This window comes from Macaca nemestrina, chromosome 20 (genome assembly GCF_043159975.1).
Source record: "Macaca nemestrina isolate mMacNem1 chromosome 20, mMacNem.hap1, whole genome shotgun sequence".
In the NCBI taxonomy this organism is placed as follows: Eukaryota; Metazoa; Chordata; class Mammalia; order Primates; family Cercopithecidae; genus Macaca; species Macaca nemestrina.
In genome coordinates this window covers 61,147,401-61,166,667 of record NC_092144.1, presented here as the reverse complement: position 1 = coordinate 61,166,667, position 19,267 = coordinate 61,147,401, and the positions used below count along the sequence as shown (strand labels likewise).

General features: G+C 46.3%; 1 protein-coding gene across 1 annotated transcript; it reads left to right on the top strand.

The window, feature by feature from the left end:
* Positions 1-6,531: 6,531 nt before the first annotated feature.
* On the top strand, positions 6,532-15,478 carry LOC105497126 (kallikrein related peptidase 13). Its single transcript, XM_011767907.3, has 5 exons — positions 6,532-6,607; positions 11,193-11,379; positions 11,719-11,987; positions 13,194-13,330; positions 15,290-15,478. Exons 1-5 carry the CDS (start codon positions 6,556-6,558, stop codon positions 15,476-15,478), a joined length of 834 nt encoding a protein of 277 aa, XP_011766209.1. The 5' UTR covers positions 6,532-6,555.
* The last annotated feature ends 3,789 nt before the right edge of the window (positions 15,479-19,267 follow it).

Here is a 19,267-nt window from a genome sequence, read left to right as displayed (position 1 = left end):
TTGACGGTTCCTATGGAAGTGAACAAAGGGGGACGAATGCAGAAATAAAGACAAAGACAAGAGATCTGTTTTGAAAGAAGGGGTCAGGGGGCTCCTTGCTTCTGGTGAGCAAAGGCAGCCTTCAGCTTCTACAGCCCTTCATTTATATTAGGTAGAAAGAGCAGGGAGGGAGCAGTAACGGTTGGTCAGCTGCTTAATTTATCACAGGTACATATAATTGCTTTCTTTGTATAACAGCCTTCAGATGTTCCTTCGGATAATCACAAGGAACACTGTGCTTAGCCCTCAGCACCTTTTCAGGTGGCAGATGCAGTTGTCAGTTTTCCAACATCCTGCTTTCATGAGAACAGTTTTCTGTTTGCTCATACAGCCTCCAGTGGTAAACTGAGTTGGTCACGACCCCCATTTTCTCGGCCTGTACCACATATTTATTCATTCAGTAAATATTTAATGCCTATAGTTCATTTACTTATTCAGCAAATGTTCATTAAATCTGATTGTGTACCAGGTATTGTTCTAGGAGTAAAATATTTAAACATTTCTTCCCTCAGGGAGTTCACATTCTAGAGGGGAGGCAGACAGAAACAAATGAATAAGTAAAACATAACGTCTGATGGATGGGAGTAAATGCCATAGAGTAAAATAAAGCAGAGTAACAGGATAGAGAATATCAGAGGAGAATTGCAATTTTATGTTGGGTGGTTGTTCAACCCAGCAGGCTTGGACTGTCCAAATCTTGCACACTACAACGAATCCTGCACACTCCACAAACTCAGACAAGGACACTATAAGAAAAGAAATGAAACTTTTGTCCCTTGCCTGGCTTCTGGGAGATAGCTTCTGTGGTCTTGGAATATCCTGCCGAGTAACAGAATCTTTGTCTATCTGGGGCTTGAGCCATGCCAGATAATCTATGATAACAATGTGACTTATGGTAGGGACGTAGGGACATGTTGTGTCAATTTGACCTCTAGAGGATCTGGAGCTAAGGTCAGCCACACAAGTGGGCAGTCATGTCGATATGACTAACCCCCAATATAAACCCCGGATACCAAGGCTTGGGTGAGCTTCCCTGGCTGGCGATGCTCCGGCATGTTGTCATACATTATTGCTGGGGGAATTATACACTGTCCACAAACTCCACTGGGAGAAGACAGGTGGAGGCTCATGCCTGGTCTCTCCTGGACTCTGCCCGATGCACCTTTTTTCTTTGCTCATTTTAATCTGTATCCTTTCACTGTAAGAAACCAAAACTATAACAACTTTTCTGAGTTTTATGAGTCCTTCTAGTGAATCACTGAACCTGTCCTGGAGACTCCCAAGTATAGTGTTCAAGAAGGCCTTCATGAAGAAGACGACAAGAATACAGGGGACCATGCAGACATCTGGGGGAAGAGGGTTTCAGGTACAAAAGCCATGAGATGGAAGCATGCCTGGCATTAGAGGGACAAGAGAAGAGAAGATGGTAGAAGATGACATCAGAGGTGGATCAGAGGCCATTTGGTCTTGGGTCTTATATGCCAACCATAAGGAAATGCCACTTTCACTTGGAGTGCAGTGGATGCTACTGCAGGGTTTTGAGAAAAGTGACCTGCTCTGACTTAAAGGTCATTCTGGTAGCTGCATTAAAATTAGAGTGTAGGAGGACAGGGACAGAAGCAAAGAGATCAGATAGGAAACTCGCAGTAATCCAAGTGAGAGATGATGCAGGCTGGGTGGGACCAGGGTAGCAAGGATGGAAGGTGGTAAGAAATGGTCAGATTCTGGATCCACCCTGAAGGTAGAACTGATGGAATTTGGTAACAAAATGTATGTATGGTGTGAGAAAAGGGATTCAAGGGTGAGACTGAAGTATTGACCAGGTAATGAAAAAGATGGTGTGAACATCCACTGAGAAACCCAAGACCACAAGAGAAGTATGTTTGGAACATGGGAAGGGCAGAGAACAGGAGTTGGTTTTGAACATGGAGATGTTGAGTAGGCAGCTGGATGTTAAGTGGAGAGTTTGAGAGTCAGACCTGGCTGGAGACATAAATTTGGGAGTCGTCAGCATGTAGATGGTATTTAAAGCCACGAGACCAGATGAGATCACCAAGGGAGTGAATATAGACAGAGGAGAGAAGAAGGCCAAGGACCGAAGCCTGAGGTGCTCCACCATGTAGAGATTGGGGAGACAGGAAGAAACATCTCCAGACACGGATGAGAATCAACCAGTGAGTGATGAGGAAAACCAGGAGAGTATAGTGTCCCAGAAGCCAAGGAAAGAAACAGGGAGTAGTCCACTTGTTAAATGCTGCTGATAACTCAAGTAAGATAAACCCTGAAGAGATGGCCCTTGGATCCAGCACCATGGAGGTCACTGTTGTCCTAATATGGGGCATAGTTGGTGCAGCAGCGGGAGAGAAAGCCTTCATAGTGTGGGCTCCAGGGAGGACGGGAGGACAGGAATTGCAGGCAGTGAGCTTAGCCAGCTTTTTAGGGAAGGATTGCAGTTGTATGGAGCAGAAAATGGGCCAGGAGCTGAAGGAGAACATGAGAGTGGGGAGAAAGTTTTTGTTGGTTGGTTTTCAAATTTTAATGAGAGATGGGAGAAACTGTAGTATATTTGCATGCTAGTGGGGCTGCTCCTTGGAGAAGAAGAAAAATATGTTGCAGGAAAGAGAACAGAGAACTGCTGGCTGGAGCAATGCCCTCCAGAAGGCAAGAGGGGAACAGGATACCAGCACCAGTGGAGGCGTCTATCTTAGTCGCAGGTGCAGACTGTTCACCTAGAGAAATGGGAGAGGAGACAGAGGATGTGGGCATGCAGGTAGGTGGCAAGACTGACCTTTCCAATTTTTGCTATTCTAATGGATGAAAGTGATGTGTTGTTGATGCATGGGATGCATGATGACTGGAGCCACATCCTGAATAACACGGATCCAGCTCTAAAGAAGAATCCATGTTTCTCAACTCTCTGTGCCTCTTTCTCACCAAGATTCTGCTTCTCACTGGGCATCTCTCTCTTTCTACCTCTGTGCCTCTGTCCTTCTCTGCATTTTCTCTGTCCCCTCCCACCTGCCCCATCCTTCTGTCTCTGTGTATTTAGCCCTTTGTGTCTCTCGGTCTTCCCCTCCCTTCATGTTTGCATTGGGGCCCCTCCTCTGGGCCTGGGTGTGGGGCCTACTTTCTCATCCCAGCTAGCATTTCCAACCAGAAGTTCCAGTTCCTGCTTGACAAAGAATCCCATTTTGAAGCCAAGTTAGGGAGGGGCCTCCCGGAACCGTCGGATGCCTCCATCTTAAGCTTTACTTATTTAACAAGAGCATTGTGGCCCTTGGTCCATGCCACACTCTCTTCGAAGCATTTTCATGTATTAATCCATTTAACCTTTCTCCATAAGGCAGGTGCTATTGATTGTGCCATTTTACAAATGGGGATGCTGAGGCACAGAGCGGTCACATCACGTGAACTCAGGAAGTCTAGCTCCAGAGTCTGAGGTCAGAACCACTAGGAACACCATATCTTTTTCAGATCCTTTCTTCTTTCTCCAGCCCAACTCTCTGTGGTGGAGGAAAGACCTGCACTTGTGACAGAAGTGCACTTGGATTTGGTCCAGTTTGTGTGTGACTTTCAGCCGTGGGTTTGTTCATCAAGTGAGGGGGTGGAAGTTGCCCAGCCCTTGGTGGGCCCATGACCTCACTTCGACCAGAGCTACCCATCCCGTGTTCGGCCAATCATAACCCCTAACATCAATTTGACCTGGCACTCACCCCTCAGCAAATGACAAGGCCAACCACCCTCACTCCAGGCTCCAGCCCTTCTCAGGTGAGAAAGGCTTCCCTGGAAGCATGGACCCAGGTCACAAGAGGGCACAAGTACCCTGATTTCCCACACAAGCTGGTTGCCTCATTTAACCTGGCATCCTCCCTCCAGCCACACCACCTGAACACAACTCCACTCAAAAAGTGAACTCAGACTCCACCCTGTGAGGTGGGAGAAGTCCAAGGTGGAGAAAGACGATGACTTTTCTTCCACCTTGAGAGGTGGGGTATGACCCAGCTCATCCCCCAAAACCTACGGCATCATAGACACTCAACCTCATGGCTAGTCCTCATCACCAATGTCAACCCACAACCCCAGATCAGCCATATCGCAACATTTCCCCATCCAAAACCTCAATCTTGGTTCCATCTTCAGCCCCAACCCAACAGTACCCCATCACCAAATTATCCCTAGATACCTCCCATCTTACAATCTAATCCTATCCCAAAACCAACACAACTACCACATCCAACTCTATACTCATCCTCATCCAATTTTCATTCACCTCCCCAAACTCATGGCATTCCCAATGCTGTCATCAGGCCCATCCTTAACCTAACCACAAACTCTACTCATTTCCTATATTAAGCCATATTTTTCTTCTCAGCAAAAGACTTTGAAATGGACCCAACATTGGACATTGAGGTGTCCCCAATGCAAAGTTAAATGGGTTATCTGATTTTATGAGGTCTCTGTACCCTTTACTGTCTTTGAACTACTTTATGGCTCTAAATTGTAGATATCTGAGAGCAATGCAAATAATTCTTGTCCATAACTGTTTAAATGAATTTTGCCAGGTGGAAGTACAATGGATTTCCCTCCTCCTCCCAGGGTGGAATAGCCAGTTTTGCATCTATTTGTAAATGCATTTCAGCATTCCTTGTTGTCTGTGTGCATATGGCTCTCTTACTGGCTCTGCCATTTATTAATGAGTCAAGATACAATCTTTGACATATGTTCATTTCATATATGTCAGAGAGTCATGGTAAGACCACGTTTTAAAAGTTACCCTTTGACACTAGATTTGATCTCCACATCCAAACCTGAACTCCATCAACAAGGACTGTATGAGTTTCCATGTGAGCCCTTGCCCCAGCCATCTCTATTCCTTATCCTCATCATGACACCTCCACTCTCTCACTCTTTGCAGACTTCATCTGGTCCACATCCCTGGTTTTCTTCCAAACTCTGACCCCACCTCAGTCCTTCTTAATCCCTAATCCTGTGCCCTCCACCCCCTAGGATTAACTCAGGGCTCCACCCAGTCATAGTTCCTGGAGACACCTACTCATTCCCAAAACACCACCCCTTCCTCCTTCCTCTCCCCCACCCCCAATCTACGTCTTCAGAGTTTTCCGACTCCTGCTTTTTCCTCTCCACCTACGTCCCGTGACTCCCTAACCCCCTCCAGCTCTGCTCCTAAAAGGCCATTTCTGGAAAATGTTGCTTTCTCAGGTCCTATCTCTGCCCCCATCCAAATCCAAGGGCAGTTGACTTTCTATCCACCCAGCTGATGATTTTCTTCTTGTGTCTGATGGTTGGTAGGAGCAGGGAGGCATGATGATGGGATAATTGTAGGTGTCCTTGGGTCTTTCAAAAGAAAAAGGGTTGAGATGAGACTGGGAATTGGAACCTAGATGTGTTGAGAGCTAAACCTGAGATGAGGTTGGAGATGGGACTGGGGTTGAGGAACAGGCTGGAGTACCGGGTATGGTTAGGGATGGATAGGGAAGTGGGAATCCGGTAGCACATGGCCATTTGGGGGCTGACTGCGTATTAGGAATTATGAATGGGGTTGGAGAAGAGGTTAGAAAACTGGGTGCAGAATGGGTTGAAGTTAGGGATGGGCATGGAACTCGGTGGGGCAGGGGGAAGGAAATGGAATTTCCCCTTACCCTTGTTGGGTCCTGGTGCCTGAAAGTTCACAGTGGGTTCAACTCCGGCTTGGGCGGGGTCAGATCTAGGTCCTAGCACGTCCTGGAAGCTCCGCCCCAAGCAGAGGGCCAAGCCCAGGCTGGGGGTGCCTGGAGACAGCCCGCTGAGCCACCGGGGGTGGAGAGGGGGAGGCCGGGGACCAGGAAATGCTGAGTGAGCTGGGGGAGGGAGTTCAGGGGTTAAAAGCCATGGGTCGGGGCCGAAGCTCTAGGCAGCTGGCGGCTGACACTCCTGGCGGGCCCCTCACTCAGGTAGGGTCTGCCTGGGGTGGGGGCGGGGAGCGGAGGAGGGCAGGAAGGGGAGAGAGGAGGGGATAGAAGGGATGGGGAAAGCAGAAGGGCAGCTGAGTCAGGGAGAGGGAGAGTGAAGCTAGAATCTCAGATCTAGAGAGAAACCTGCAGAGACGGAGAGAGGCGAAGGGAGCGGACAGATAAGAACTTGGGCTAATACCAAGCGTGGGGACAGACCTAGAGGGGTAGAATGGAAGGCTGACTCTGGAGGAAAAGGGCGAGAGTGCACGGACTACCCAGCTCGCCAGAGGGCAGGGGGGAAGGGACGGCTTCCCGGGGTGAGGGGCTGCACGCCGGAGCCCCAGGGGGTTGCACATTGCTCCTCCCACCTCGCTACTGCACCCCTTCCAAGGATGCAGTTGGGGGTGGGGGGCAGATTCCAGGGTCAGAGCTGTCAAGAGTGAATGAGGGGAGGAGAGATTTAGGAGCCGAGAGGTTTCAGACGCGGAGGTTCCGGGCACGCCCTCGACACCCCCTTCACCTTCTCCTCAGGCCCCGCCCACCCTGCCCTCCCGATCCCGGAGCCATGTGGCCCCTGGCCCTAGTGATCGCCTCCCTGACCGTGGCGCTGTCAGGAGGTAAGAATGCGCGGGGGTGGAGGCGCGGCGGCCACTCGGGACAATGGTAGGAGGGGTCAGGCCGAAGGGGGAGGGGGCGTGGAAGCCGCAAGCTCCGCCCCCCACCCACTCGGACTCGGGTCCCGTGGGGACAGCCCAGAGCTCTTCCTGCCTGTCCCTGGGTGACCTGGTTTCCCGGCTGAGGTCGGCCCTCTGACCCCAGACCCCTCACCTCCCAAAATACCCTCTCAGCAGCCTCTTCCCCCCGTTCAAGGCTTCCTGTCCTCTCTGGAAAGCTGAAGGACACGGGTTCGTGTCCTGACGCTGCCGCTTTGAGCCAGTAGCCTAGCAGCTGCTTTGTGCCTAAATTGGCTTCATCTGGAAAGTGGGCTCAATCTATAAGTGCTTATCACAGAAGGTCACTGTGAATATTGAAACAAGGTGATGCGTCGAACATGCAATATGTCGCAGATAGAAGGGACTTGAAAGCCACTTAGCCGTTATTACTTTATTAGTAGTAGTCTCTTTTTTTTTCTTTTCTTTCTTTCTTTCTTTTTTTTTTTTTTTTTTTTTTGAGATGGAACCTTGCCCTATGGCCCAGGTTGGAATGCAGTAGCACGATCTCGGCTTACTGAAACCTCCACCTCCGGGGTTGAAGCGATTCTCCTGCCTCAGCTTCCCGAGTAGCTGGATTACAGGCGCCCGCCACCATGCCCAACTAATTTTTGTATTTTCAGCCGAGACGGGGTTTTGCCCTGTTGGTTAGGCTGGTCTCGAACTTCTGACCTCAAGTGGCCCGCCTCAGCCTCCCAAAGTGCTGGGATTACAGGCATGAGCCACCGAGCCCGGCCTCTAGTATTCTGTCTTCATACTCAGTCCCTTCCAGAACCTTCCAGATTGTTCTTTTCATCCTTGGGTTGACCCCAAACCTATGTGACTTTGCCGCAAATTGGTAGTCCTTAAGATCCCTATGGATCTTTCCCATCTTTCCCTGCCATTGTAAGCAGTTTCTCTGGAAACCCCATTCATACATAATTTAGTCATTCAACAAACAGCTATTAAACACCGGCCACTGTGCTGGGTGCTGTACAAGCAGAGACACAGTCCCTGCTCTCAGCACCTGGAGTCTAGCGGGGACAGACGCAGATGTTATTCAAACAATTATCCAAATAATTAGTTAATAATTATCTTGACATGAGGTGAAGACTTCAAGGAGCCAAGCCAGGGGCCTAGAGATGTAATGGCGGCTCCCCAACCAGAGGCCTTCCCAAAGGGCTTGACCCTTGAGCCAAGACCTGAAAAAGGAGGGGTCTGTGGGTGCCTGGCACCTGGCACCATCCTTGGCCTGAAGGTGGGGTGGCTTCTCTCCTCTGGCGACACTCCCTGGATTCATGCCCGTGCCTCTCCTGAGTGCCACACCCTAGGCTAGGAGATCCACATGCTACGCCTTGTGGAGTCCTCAACAACCTGGCGAGGTAGGTGCACTGTAATTACTCCAATTTCACGGCAGAGAAACCTAGGACTCAAAGACAGAAGGCTCCTGCTCCAATGACACCAGCAATGCCTGAGTCAGAATCCTAATCAAGGTTGTCCGCCCTGTCCTCCATATCCTGGACTTGAGGCTCTGAAAACCATTTGTATAACTTTTGACCTAATAATTTGCTTAAAGTTAGCTTTTTTCTTTTTTCTTTTTTTTACTCAAACAAAAGTGTGTTCAAGTTTATATTACTGTCCTGAAGAGAGAACAGAATTCTTTGTCATAAATAAAAGGTGAGGAAGGAAATAAACCCTGCACAATGAAAAGAAAATAATATGTTTATTGGGTTGGACCACCTGAAATTGCTGATACTTGAACATTTTTGATCTTCCTAAAACAGCTTTTGCAGATGTTTCAACATGATAAATGTTAGGTGGCCTGATGAGGCTTCTGTGTCCTCTTGGCTTTAAAAAGTGAGCTCAGTGAGGATTAGGGAGGTGTTAAAACCGTATTAGCACCACCTGAGACTTTATCCTTGACAAAATCAGGATTAAAAGAGAACTGGATGCTGACTCAGCGTCTGAGTGTGCGATTTAATGTTACTTATATCTCATCTCTCTACCACCTAAAATGATCCTCTGCTCACCAATAACTTCTGTCCCGAACTGAAAACCACTGGGCTAATCCCACTGCTTGCCCTGTAGTTGGGGAAGCTAGATGGGGAGGCGGAGGGACCTCCTGCTGTAGCTAATAATTAATAATAACATTGCCCACTGACTGAGTGCTCTCTGTGCTACCTGCTGTGCTGTATGGTTTGAAATGCGGGATCATCTTGAATTCTTCAACTGTGCAATGAGAGATGAACTGTTACTTTTTCTACTTGACAGCTGGGGAAACTGAGGCGGGTAATTTGCACAAGGTCACACAGTCACAAAATGGCATGCATGTTCAGGATTGGATTCTCCCTGTCCCATGGACCCCTGCTGTGCTTCCAATACCAGACACAGTGCCTGGCACACACAGCATTTATTTATTGAGCCCCCACTGTGTGCCAGGCACTGTGTTAGGTCCTGGGAATATGGTACTAAATAAAGCAGTTAAGGTGCCTGTTGTCAATGGAGCTTACAGTCAAAGTGGAGAGATTTTTTAAAATGAATGTATACAAATGTAAAGAGAAATGAATAGCAATCATTGTTCTGATAAAAACCAACCAGAAGGATGTAATGGGGGATGAGTGGGGACCAGGAGAGTCAACATTAGACCAGGTGGTCAGGGAAGGCCTCTCTGAAAAGAAGACATTTACCTGACCTCTCAGAATTAAGAAGGACCCAGACATACAACCTCTAGATTCTGAGGGTCATCCAGTAGAATATTCCATATATATGAAATGTCCTATGTCTGTGCTGTCCAATTATCCACTAGCCACTTTAGGCTATTGAACGTTTGAGATATGGCTGGTGTGACTTAAGAACTGAATTTTTAATTTACTTTTACTTCATTTTAATTAGTTTAAATTTAAATAGCCACACGTAGCTAGTGGCTACCATATGAAACAACACAGGTCTGGAGAAAGGACTGTCCAGAGAGAGGAAATAGTAAGTATAAAATGTCTAGTATGGGGGCATCCAAGATGATTTAAATTCTTTTTTTTCTTTAAATGTCTGGTGTGTTTGAAGAACAGGTCCATGAGGCTGGACCAGAGGAAGTCAGAAGAAAGAGGTTGGAGATGGGGTCAAAGATGCTGGCAAGGGCCAGACAGCAAAGAGTCCTGCACACCTTGGGAAGGCTTTTTGGATTTATTTTAAAGGAAGTCAAGCCTGGGAACAACATCTGACTTTCTTTGTTTGAAGAGTCCTCAGCCTGCTTTGAGAAGACTGGATTGGAGGGATGTAAAAGTGGAAGGATTTAGGTTGATGTAGTCATTTGGGCTAGAGAAGATGGGGCATGGACCAAGATGGTGGCAGAAGTGTGGAGATAACTGGATATTTGGGAGATAAAACCAATAGGAATTGGCTGTGAGTGATGAAGGAAAGAGGAGAAGCAAAGATGACTCCAGTTTTGGAGCTGAGCACTGAGGTGGGAAATACTGGAGGGAACAGTTTTGATTGACAAGGATCAAACTGGGAATACAAAGCTTAAGATGCCTGTAAAGCATTCAAATCAACAGTGTTTGAGATTTGAGCTTAAAGAAGAGTTCAGGGCTGGAGATGGTTAGCCTGTAGCTGGTATTTAAAGCCATGGAGGCAACCAGTATATATGCAGTGAAAGCATAGAGAGGTAGGTGGAAAGATGGTTGGATGGATGCATGGATGGATATATGGATGGATGGATGGATGGATGGATGGATGGATGGATGGATGGATGGATGGATGGATGGATTGGATGGATGGATGGATGGATGGATGGATGGATGGATGGATGGACAGATGGATGAATAAATGGACCAGTGGATGGAGGGACAGATGAGTTGATGGATGGATAAATGGATGAGTGGGTGGATGGATGCATGGATGGATGAATGGATAAATGGATGAGTGGATGGATGAATGGATAAATGGATGAGTGGATGGATGGATGGATGGATGGATGAATTGGTGGATAAATGGATGAGTGGATGGATGGATGGATGGATGGATGGATGGTTAGATGACTACCTAAATGGATGAATGGATAGATGGATGAGTAGATGGATGGACAAATCAATAGGATGAATTGGGGATGGATGATTGGATAGATTGATGGATGGATATTGCCTAGGTGGATGTGTAAGTCAGTCTCACTTCTACCTCCTGAAATCCATCCTCTGGTAGAATGATATAAAAAATGCATGTGGAGAGAAAGTCAATCTCCTGCTTACCTATCAGTAACATCCTCATTTTGTGAACTCTTCTGTTAACCCCCAGTGGGGTTAACAGATTTGGTACTTATTTGGAAAAGAATGTCACCTCCTTGCCCTAACTCATCTCCACTTGGTCAAGAATAGCAACTGCCAGAGGTCGGCAAATTCGTCTTCAGTTCCTGGTCACCCAGGGCAATAGTCTGACCCTTTCCCTAAGCCCAGGAACCACAACTCCAGGGCTCCTCTGCACCCTGGATCCCAGTTTTCAAACAATCTCTCTTCTTTACCAGGTATCTCCCAGGAGTCTTCCAAGGTTCTCAACACCAATGGGACCAGTGGGTTTCTCCCAGGTGGCTACACCTGCTTTCCCCACTCTCAGCCCTGGCAGGCAGCCCTACTAGTGCGAGGGCGGCTACTCTGTGGGGGAGTCCTGGTCCACCCCAAATGGGTCCTCACTGCTGCACACTGTCTGAAGGAGTATGTAGGGGCCAGGGGAGCATGGGGTAGGGATGAGAATGGGACTGGGATTATGGATGGGATGGAGTTGGATTTAAGAATGGAGTTGGAGTTAGGGTTGGGGATGGATATGGGGGTGAGAATGAGGTTTGGGGTTGAGATATGGGGATTGGGTATGGGAATAGAATCAAAGTAGAGGATTTGGATGGGATTGAAGTTGAGGATAGGGGAGATATGTTTGGAGATGAGGAAGGTAGGATGGAAAAGAGGTTAGGCTGGGGATGGGAAGAGGTTGGGGCTGGGATGGGGATGGAAATGGGTTCCTCTTCTTTTCTAACCACCCTCTTCCTGCACCCACAGGGGGCTCAAAGTTTACCTAGGCAAGCATGCCCTAGGGCGTGTGGAAGCTGGTGAGCAGGTGAGGGAAGTTGTCTACTCTATCCCCCACCCTGAATACCGGAGAAGTCCCACCCACCTGAACCACGACCATGACATCATGCTTCTGGAGCTGCAGTCCCCGGTCCAGCTCACAGGCTACATCCAAACCCTGTCCCTTTCCCACAACAACCACATAACCCCTGGCACCACCTGTCGGGTGTCTGGCTGGGGCACCACCACCAGCCCCCAGGGTATGCACCCACACAGGTGGCCTGAGGCCCCACAGGAGTGGCTGGGGAAACAGGGGCGAGATGGGAGGGAAGGTCTGAGGTAGATTCTTTTATATATAAAAATATAAATTACTAAATAAACATATTTACTATTTATATAACAATTTATATACAGTTATAATTATATACAGTTAGCTGTATCCTTTATATAAATGTATATAAATTCATGAATATATAAAAATATAAATAGATCTAATATATATGAATATATTATATGATGTATATTATGTATTATATAGCAATATATTTATATATTATACAAAAATTATACAAATTAAATGTATTTTATAATTATAAAATTTATCAATTATGTATTTAAAATATGTATTTCTCCATAGTGTATATATTATAACTATATCATCTATATTTAAATTATATATTATAAATGTATTTTATAAATGTATACATTTATATATTTATATACTGTAAATGAATTTTATCATTTATGATATATAAATCATACATTTATATATTATAAATGTATAAATTTAAATATAAATACAAAAATATAAATATAAAATTTTTATATTTCTATAATTTATAAAATGTTTAATATGTTAAATATGCTTATTAATGAAATTTCTAATAATTCAATTTAATAATTATATATCATTACTTATTAAGTATAGTACATTGTATATGTGAATATAAAGTTGATGTATATACCAACAAGAGCCCTTTGCATCTCTTTAGCAATCCCTGACTCTCTCCCAGACTCATGTTTGTACCTTTCTCCTCAACATGCCTCGTCTCTCTTCCTACCATTCTATCCAACTCTTCCATAACTCTTCCCATCCCTGTTCCTGCCTTTCCCATCTTTAGTTCTCTATTTCTGACCATCTCCCTATTCCAACTCCCTCTCTCTAACTTTCTGTCCCCACCACTGGCTCCACCACTCTCCTTATCAACCTCCCATTCTCTTGTCCCTTCTCTCCCTGTCCTTCCTTCCACTTTTCTCCTCATCTCTCCCTTTGCCTCTCTGCCATGTCCCTCCATATTTCTGTCACTTCCATTGCTTTACCCAGATAGGTGCTCATCTCTTCTCCCATCTTTCTCTTCCCATCTCAATTTTCTACCTACTCTTTACCCATTCAACTTGCATATTTAACCTTCATCCCATATCCTATCCAGGTCGGATACCTTAGACCTTCTCTTTCTTTTCCCCAGTGAATTACCCCAAAACTCTACAATGTGCCAACATCCAACTTCGCTCAGATGAGGAGTGTCGTCAAGTCTACCCAGGAAAGATCACTGACAACATGTTGTGTGCCGGCACCAAAGAGGGTGGCAAAGACTCCTGTGAGGTGAGGCCAGGAGGCTGGTGGGTGCCTAGGACAGGATAGAAAGCCAGAATGGAAGTGACAGATGCTGGGGAAAAAGCTTTGTTTCCAGCATTAGGGGAACCAATCTTTATAAGGTACAATGCTCCCTCACATAGGAGGTCAAGACAAAAAGAGGCACCCAGGGATGGCAGGAATAATTCATCATAAGCCCCAGCTTTGACTGAGTGGCTGCCCAGATCCCTGTGTTGAGATACATAAAAGTTGGTATTCTTTCAATTGTGAGTGACAACCAACTCAAACTGGCTTAAACAAAATGCTGGCTTTTGTAACTGAAAATCCAGGGTGTCTGACTTTAGGCACAGATGGATCCAGGTATGCAAATTGTGTGTTTGGAATTCTGTCTTTCTTTTAACTCTCAGGTCTTCTTTATTCTCTTTTGGCTTCATTCTCAGTTAGATTCTTCCCATGACAAGACGGCCCCAGCGGCTTTGAGCTTACATCCTACCCCCTAGGCAACCCTATTAGAAAGAGAATCTCTCTTTTCCAATAGTTCACATAAAAGTTTTGAGCATGATTCTCACTAGGCTGACCTAAGTCATGTGTCCTGAGCCATAAGCCCATCAGAGCTGTGGGATTCTCTGATGGGCCAAGCCTGAGTCACATAGTTAACTGTGGGTGCTGGAGAGGGGCAGGGACAAACGGCATGGACTGGGAGTGGAGAAGGGCAGTTCCCCAAATGAAAAAGTCAGGAGTGGCTGTTACCAAAATAAGGGGAAATGGCCAAGTACAGTAGTTCATGCCTGTAATCCCAGCACTTTGGGAGGCTGAGGTGGGAGGATTACTTGAGCCCAGGAGTTTGAGGCCAGCCTGGGCAACATAGTGAGACTCTGTCTCTACAAAAAAGAAAAAAAATTTTTTTAGCCAGGTGTGGTGGTATACACCTGTAGTCCTAGCTACTTGGGAGGCTGAGGCAGAAGGACTACTTGAACCCAGGAGCTCGATGCTGCAGTGAGGTAAGATCATGCCACTGCACTCCAGCCTGGGTGATCAAGCAAGCCGCTGTCTCAAAAACAAAAAGAAGGCCGGGCACGGTGGCTCAAGCCTGTAATCCCAGCACTTTGGGAGGCCGAGATGGGCGGATCATGAGGTCAGGAGATCGAGACCATCCTGGCTAACACGGTGAAACCCCGTCTCTACTAAAAAATACAAAAAAAAACTAGCCGGGTGAGGTGGCAGGCGCCTGTAGTCCCAGCTACTCGGGAGGCTGAGGCAGGAGAATGGCGTGAACCCAGGAGGCGGAGCTTGCAGTGAGCTGAGATCCGGCCACTGCACTCCAGCCTGAGCACAGAGCGAGACTCTGTCTCAAAAAAAAAAAACCAACCTGCATCCAATAAAGAAGTTGAGATTTGATTCAGTGAGAAAGAGTATGATACTATATTAATGATATGTGCCTTGATCTGCTAGTGATGTCTGCCTTGGGCTCAGGAAGAGAAATAGATGTACACGTGTATTGCATACCCTGCCCAGATGTAGATGGGTTCACTCAATAGTGAGAGGCACAAAGGAGTCCTAAAGTAGGAACAGGGTCAGCTGGTGTGGGGCAGGGGGTGCAAGTTGGGATTTAGTACCAGGGAAACAAAAATGGGTATGAAGTAAGTTGTTACCATTTTAATGAAACTGTGGAACAGAGAAAGACACAGAAATTTCTCTGTGTCTCTCTTTCTCTGGGCCTATCTCTGTCTTTCTGTCCCTATTTCTGTCTCTTGCTCTCTGTCCCTCTGTGTTTGTCTTCTTGTCTGTTTCTCACTGTCTTCATTGCTTTTTCTCACACTGTGTGTGTCTGACTCTGCCTCTCTGAGTCTCCTTCTCTGTGTGTGTCTCTCTCCATCTTTCACTCTCTCCCCACATCTCCCTGTCCCTGCCTTGTTTAGCCCCAGCAAGGACCCATCTCTCTCTCTCTCTCTTTCTTTCCCAACTCAGGGTGACTCTGGGGGCCCCCTGGTCTGTAACAGAACACTGTATGGCATCATCTCCTGGGGAGACTTCCCATGTGGGCAGCCTGACCGGCCTGGTGTCTACACCCGTGTCTCAAGATACGTCCTGTGGATCCGTGAAACAATCCGAAAATATGAAACCCAGCAGCAAAAATGGTTGAAGGGCCCACAATAAAAGTTGTGAAATATACCGGCTTCCATCCTTTCACCATGATTTCCTCATATTGTCTGCTTAGCCCTTCTCTGCTCCTTATTCCCAGTGTTCCATTTGAACCAGTGATCCGTGTCCTGAAAAATGCTCAATCCCAGTTGACATTCCATGTTTCAGAAGCATTCAGGCACTGCCAGGCTTGCAGTCTCCCAGATGTTGCATCCCAGAAACATCTCAACAACCTGAATGTCCCAACCCAGACAATGGCCCAGGTCTCTCAACTGCATCAGCATGGCTTCTATGAGCCCACCTGAATGTTCTGTCTGCGGCACATTCTTAAATATTTCCATCAGCCCATCTCAACAATATATGTCCTATAAATGGACCATCCTTGACAACATCCTCTAACTCTTCAAGTATTTATTCAATGCCAGTATCCTAGACCTTCTATTTTTTGCACTCAAGAAGGCTCTAGACTCCCATGATAGTTCATCCTGAAAATATCATCTTATGCCCACAATCTTCTGCCCTGACAACATTCTATGTACCTCTGTGACTCACCACAGCTAACATTGGATCCTCAGAATGGTTCATTCTCACACTGTTATGGTTGTCTCAGATGTCCCAACCCAACCTACATCCCACATTCTTCCAATACCCCACCTCTGCCAACATTCCCTCTCTCTGAATCAACGGCACCCTAAGTCTCTAGAGTTATAGGGTTCAATATACCAAAGGGTCTCCTTGCCTGAGCTATATTGTCTACCAAATATTCTGTCCTGTATCCCCACCATGAACATGCTTGTTCAGTGTCCCTTGCTGTTACATCTTTGTCCATGACCCTAAAATGTAGTGCAAATCCTTGCTTTGGACAAGTTATAAAACTCACAGTCTCTGTGCTTTCTCATCTATAAAGTGGGTTCATGACTTTTTGGAATTGTAGTATTATTACAAGGATAAATGTCAAGCATTTATCATTATTATTATTTGCATGATTCCCATAAAATATTACCTTAGAATGTTAATAACAGCCCTTCGAATTTGCAAAATGTCCAAAAAAGGTGTTGCACTCATTTATTTTCCTCAGGAGACATTTATTCAGTGTTGACTATGTGCAAGCATTCTCCTGGGTGTTGGTAAATATAGTTTATTTATTCAACAAACATTTGTACCTATCATGAGCCAGGCACTGTTGCAGACACAAGTGATAACCAATGAGTTAAACAGATAAAAATTTCTGCCCTTGTAGAATTTACATTCTTTTCAGGAAGTCTCCATAACAAAAATGAATAAAGAAATAGGCTGTCAGGTGGTGCCACAAGCCATGGCAAGAAATGAAACAAGGGCCATGTGTGGTGGCTCATGCCTGTAATGCCAACACTGCGAGGCCAAGGTGGGAGGATCGCTTGACACCAGGAGTTCAAGACCAGCCCGGACAACATAGTAAGATCCCATCTCTACAAGAAAGTTTAAAAAATTAGCTGGACATGGTGGCACGAATCTGTAGTCCCAGCTATTCAGAAGGCTGAGGCGGGAGGATTGCATGAGCCCAGGAGTTTGAGGTTGCAGTGAGCTGTGATTGTGCCACTACACTCAAGCCTGGATGACAGAGCAAGACCCTGTCAAGAAGAAGGAGAAGGAGAGAAACAGGAAGAGGAAGAGGAAGAGAAGGAAGAAGAAGAAGAGGAGGAGGAGGAAGAGGAAGAGGAGGAAGAGGAAGAAGAAAGAAGAAGAGGAAGAAGAACAAGAACAAGAAGAACAAGAAGAAGAAGAGGAGAAGAAGAAAGGATTAAGAATTGGGAATGCAGGGTTGTATATGTGGAAGGGATGGCATTACAATTTAAACAGCATGGCCAGGGAAGAGGACCTAACTGAGATGGTAACATTTAAAGAAAGACCGAAAGGAAGAAGGGAAGAAGCAAAGCACATATCTGCGGAGCAGCCACTGGAGCAGGGGATACAGCTGTGCAAAGGCCCTGAGGCAGGAGCCTGTTTGGTGTGTCTGAAGATCAGTGAAGAGGTTAGTGTGGCAGGAGCTGAGTGAGCGAGGAGGAGAGGGTGGGAGGTGAGGGCAGAGAATGAACGGAGCAGACTGCATTGGGTCCTGTGGGGCACAAGGAAGACTTTGTTTTCCTCTGAGGGAGCCAGGAGATATGAGAGGGCTCTGAGCAGAGGAGGCTTTGATTTGAATGTGCACAGGATTCCTCTGGCTCCTCCATGGGGAACAGACTCAGGGAGGCCAGAGAGAAAGGGACTACATTAGCCCAGGCAAAAGGTGATGGTTCCTGGACCAAGGTGATGGCCTTAGAGAAGGCGAGAGGTCAGATTCTGGATCTGTTTGATAGGACTGTTGGACCATATCTGCCGACATCAGATGGGGCAGTGTGAGAAAAAGAGAAGTCAAAGATGACTCCAGAGATTTGGCCTGAGCAACAGGAAGGATCGAGCTTTCATTTACAAAAATGTAACAAACTGAGAGGAACATGTTTTAGGGCAGAGATTAGGACATTTTGTCTTGAACTGTTTATTAGACACTCAAGTGGAAATAAACTGTTCTCTGAGAATTTGTAGAAAATAAACAACTATGGCCAGGCACGGAGGCTCACACCTGTAATCCCAGCACTTTGGGAAGCTGAGGCAGGCGGATCACTTGAGCTCAGGAGTTCAAGACCAGCCTGGCCAACATGGTGAAACCCCGTCTCTACCAAAAATACAAAAATTAGCTGGTGGTGGCAGGCGCCTGTAATCCCAGCGACTCAGAGGCTGAAGCAGAAGAATCGCTTGAACCTGGGAGGCAGAGGCTGCAGTGAGCCAAGATTGCGCCACTGCATTCTAGCCTGGGCGACAAAGTGAAACCCTGTCTCAAAAAGAAAGAAACAACTACACAAACTAAATAACTGCAGATTGTGATGATTTCTGTGTGATGATAATAACAAATGCAAACATTTCCATGAAGGATACAAGCAAGGATTTGTGTTAGAGAATCAAGAAGGAGGCTGTTTTGAATAGGGTGATCAAGAAGGGCTTCTTGGAGGAGGTGGCATGTGGCCAAAGGGTTAAAGGGAGCCAGTTTAGCAAAGAATGGGGGAAATACCTCTGATAAAAGGAGCCACTGGGCCAAAGTCCTTGAGTTTAGCCTATTCCAGGATCTGAGGGAAAGCCAGCATGACTGTACAGTAATGATGAAGGAGTGATTGGGTAGGGAATGAGATTGGAGGATTCTGCTGGAGCCAAATATGTGGAATCTTTTCAGCTGTAGTCAGGGAGGTGGTCTTTCTCCCATTGCAGTGGGGAAGCTCCTGGAGAGTGTCAACAGGGGAGGAATCATATCTGAAATCGGATTATCACTCTGATTGCTGGGTTACTGGTGGAGACAAGGTGCCAGGAGGGAATATTGGAAGCCAGGAGATGAACCTGAAGCCTCCTGCAGTAATCAGTGGGTAAGATGATGGCTGAGCCAACAGAGATGAAGATGGATTAGAATGAGAGTTTTGCAGTCACATTGAGGAAACTTAGCATACAGTCAATCCTATTTCTCACAGTAGTTACGTTCTACAAAGTCACCTCTAACACTGAATTAGCAACTACTAAAGCATTGCTTCTAGGGGGAAACATAGGGTTTAAGTTCCTTCAAACCTCTGATCACAATGCTTTTGTCACCTGATCAATATATAACCTTGTTTTAGGTGTGTTTCTCTTTAAAGACAATATATATGCATTGAACTCACAGCCGATGGTGATGTAACTCATGCCTGAATGAAGCTTCTCTAACATGTATTTTCTTTTTAAATTTTTCAAAATTTATTTTATTCA